At 40.9% G+C, this 3,575-nt stretch overlaps 1 protein-coding gene across 7 annotated transcripts in view; it reads left to right on the top strand.

Moving 5' to 3' along the window:
- The window catches only part of LOC102671696 (glutamate receptor ionotropic, NMDA 2B), a 279,360-nt gene that overhangs the window by 199,188 nt on the left and 76,597 nt on the right, over positions 1-3,575 (top strand). For 2 of the 7 annotated variants that reach the window (XM_031508327.1, XM_031508325.1), the window contains exon 1: positions 2,253-2,647. The exons of 4 other annotated variants lie outside the window; for them this stretch is intronic. In XM_031508327.1, coding sequence (XP_031364187.1) covers positions 2,326-2,647 — 322 coding nt within the window. In that variant the 5' untranslated portion in view covers positions 2,253-2,325. Of the gene's footprint in view, positions 1-2,252; positions 2,648-3,575 lie in introns of those variants that run through there. One more of the 7 variants, XM_031508326.1, reaches the window with a different exon arrangement.

Genomic DNA, 3,575 nt, shown 5'->3' with positions numbered 1-3,575 from the left:
TTTTTTTTTTTTCTTTAAAACTGTATTAACCTAGAAAAGGAAGAAGAAGTAGAAGTGGAAGTAACAGAAGTTTAACATCGATTTATAATCACTTTATATCATATTGCTTAACTTTTCGTCCGACCCTTGCTCCCTCACCTCCCTTTCATCCAGATCACGACCTAAGACGACTAAAAAAAAAAAAGGGAGGGAGGGAAGATAAATCTTCATAAAGAAAACTATCGTCCAATTTAAACTTCATTAACTTCATTGGATGGAAAGATGTTAACGAAGTAATCAAATTCGCACAGAAACTGTAATTTTTAGTAATTAAACGAGATTTTCATTTATCTTGTTATCGGCTGGTATGGATAGAACTCCATTAGAAAGCAACGAGTTGGATGGAAATTAAATAGAGAGATACGTGTCTATTGTCGTTTCGAATTGGGAATTTCGAGAATGAACTCTCCACTTGCGAATAACCTACCACTTTCCTCAGCTAGTGGTGGAAACCAGAAATAGTTTCCGCCCTGAGACACCGCGCATGTAAATTTTCCACGTGACCAGCATCTTCAACTCCCCCTACGAGGGAGTTTACGTGTTTCAAAGATTTCCATTAACGATCTCGCTAGAAAGATAACTCGATGCAATTCTCCACTAATATTTTCCTCGATAAGAAACACTGTGGTAACCGATATTATTCAATGATGGAGAATAAAAGAATAGAATAGAATAGGAAAAATTCGAGTCTAGAAGGAAAACAGAAAGGATGAAAGAAAAAGAAAAATTCGATCATAGAGAGAGAGAGACAGGCAAATTGGAAAGCGAAGGAGTGAAGGAGAGCGAGGAAGGAGGAGAAAAACAAGGATCGGCGAGTGGTTGCTCGGTTGATAGGTTCCCGTAATTACCAATTAACGTGGAATTACACGGCCCTCCCCGAGTTGACGAAAATCTCAATAATTAGCCTCGTTGTGATTCTGACGCCCCAGATACTCGCACGAAATTATCGGGCGTCGGCTTAATTGAGGCCTCCGTAATTGCTTCCAGCCAATCTTATCGCCAACTTTCTCCCTCTCGCTCGTAATCACTTTCTCCAGATCTACACAGAAATCGCCATTCGTCGTGGAGAGACGCGTTTCCTTTTCCCCCTTTTTACCGTTATTCGATCTCGTCGTTGTCGTTGCGTGAAAAATATTTTTGATTTAACGAGTGGAGCAGTTTTTTTCTTTTCTTTCTTTTCGATGAAATAAATCGAGCGGATAGGATCGAGGGGAGGTAAAATTTATTTGTTCAAGCGCGTATATTATTTTCCGATGACGACGATAAATGAATATTTTACACGAAATACCGGTCGATTTAAATAAAATTATTGAATTTTAAAGATATAAATTGATATTTATCCCCGTTCGTTTGAATTCGTAAACCATTCGTCCGAATTACGATCGGAAAATTAAAATGTCTATTTTTATTATCTTCCCATTTTACGATCGCGATTTGAAACGCGATTTCGAGGCTCCGTCGACGACGAAAAAGGATCTCCAAGATAAAAAATAAAACTGCACGGGTTCGTTTCTTCTTTTCCAGCCAGTCTTCCCAGGAATAATTCTCGTTCGTACGAAGGCAAGAAGCAATCACGATATCCCTCGACTCTCGACAATTAATCGCCCTCACAAGTTCCTCTCGTGTCTCGAATAATCTCGTGGAAAGGGGGAAAAGAGTAAGAATAAAAATAATAAAAAAAAAAAATGTTCGTCTTCCTCCATCGAAATTATTAATATTACTCGTCGCTTATAAATAGTGATAATCCGTGATTCTCGTGTACATTCGATATTTTGTATACATACTCGTATAAGAAAAAAAAAAGGAAACTTTTCCAAGGAAGAAAAGAAGAAGAAGAGGAGAAAAGAAAACGATCATTGAACTATTTTAATCGAAGGATGGCGCGCAAAACGCAACGACAATTCGAGTGCTCGATTCCGTTCAATCGTCGCGCGCGATACAAACCTCGAACGATTTAAAAACATACACATATATATCTCACGATATCAGATATATAACGAATCTTCGAATCGATGTCCTCTTCGAATGGCTAGAGTGCGGAAAAAATATGGCGCCCGCCGTTCTTATCCTCTTCTCGAGTCGAAGTGCTCGTAGATCGAAATAAAATCGAAATAAAAGAAGAAGAAGAAGAAAAAGAAGAAGAAGAAGAAGAAGAAGAAGAGTTTATACCCTTATATGGAGATTGTTACATCGAAAGTGAAGTGAAGCAAGGATCGAGAATGGACGTTGCCGCGTTCTCTCGCTCCTCCTGAGCGAAGGAGAGGAAGAGGAGGAGGAGGAGGAAAGATGCGGGTGGAGATCCTCGCGATCCTCGGCGCGCTCGTCGCCTCGGCCGACTGCGGCTGGAGATCGACGATCCTAGAGTCGAAGCTCGCGTCGAGAAGATGGAACGGCACGTCCCCCGAGATGACGATCGGCCTGATCGTCCCCCACACGAATTTCGGGAGGAGGGAGTACACCAAGGCCGTGAATCGCACGGTGGGCGGATTGCGCAAGAGCTACGGGAGGAGCAAGGGGCAGAGCAAGCTGTACAGCTTCTTGGATAAGTATAACTTCACCCAGCACTCGGTCCAGCTCAGCATGATGAGGCTCACCCCCAGCCCGACAGGTAAAGTAAGCCGGGTATTTCTTTTTTTTTTTCCTTTCCTCAAATTTCAAAATTCTCTTTCGAACTCCATCTTCTCACTCACTGCGCTTTCTCACTCGAGGAATATTCGAATATTCGGATGATCGTTCGATTATTTTTGTTTACGTGATATGATGTGTTAGAAGTAACATGACTTTTATTTTCCACAGTTAGAGTGTAACTTGACAATAATTTATGGGCATGGTTTTCCTAAGTTTCTTTAATTTAAACGAAGATGAGCGAGCCACGTTGTGCAAGTTATCCTTGGAAGTTATCCTTCTTAGTGTAAATTTTTAAGGAAAAACCAAGGCTCGAGACAGTGTTGAGTTGGATAGCTGCAAAGAGTTAAAGTCAGTCAGAGCTCGAAATATAAACGAATATATAATCCTATGATAGTAGATAGTCTTTTAAGCAGTTTAGATACCCCATTTGTGCAATATTCGAAGTCAAATTTAACACACGGGTTACATGATTTACGTAAGATTTATATAAGAGAGATTTTATCCCGTTAACAACAGCTAATTAATAATTTTAATCACACGAGAAATAATGTCAACGAGGATTTAATTTCACTTTAAACACGTAAAACGTGTGAAATAATATACGTGTCACAATGATGAACCAGGATGAAAAGATGATCGAAACGTGGTATATTCCTCGGGAAGTGAACAACCCCGTTATTATCCCCGCATCTTCCCCGTTTCTTCCATTCCTCTCCCGTTTCCTCGCCGAAAATAACCGGGAGTCATAAAGAATTCATTTCGCCGGTGGAACACGAACGAATGTGTTTCGCAATATTTCCACGCGGCGGACTCGAAAACAGGGCGATATTGCCCCCGCTTTAATCTTCGTTCGCGTCCCTGGACGAAACACGTGGCCGTCACGCACCGAAGAAGAAGAATTCCTTTCC

This window comes from Apis dorsata, unplaced genomic scaffold (assembly GCF_000469605.1).
Source record: "Apis dorsata unplaced genomic scaffold, Apis dorsata 1.3 scaffold_83, whole genome shotgun sequence".
Lineage (NCBI taxonomy): Eukaryota > Metazoa > Arthropoda > Insecta > Hymenoptera > Apidae > Apis > Apis dorsata.
Note: the sequence above shows the minus strand (reverse complement) of the source record. Positions and strands in the feature narration are given on the sequence as shown.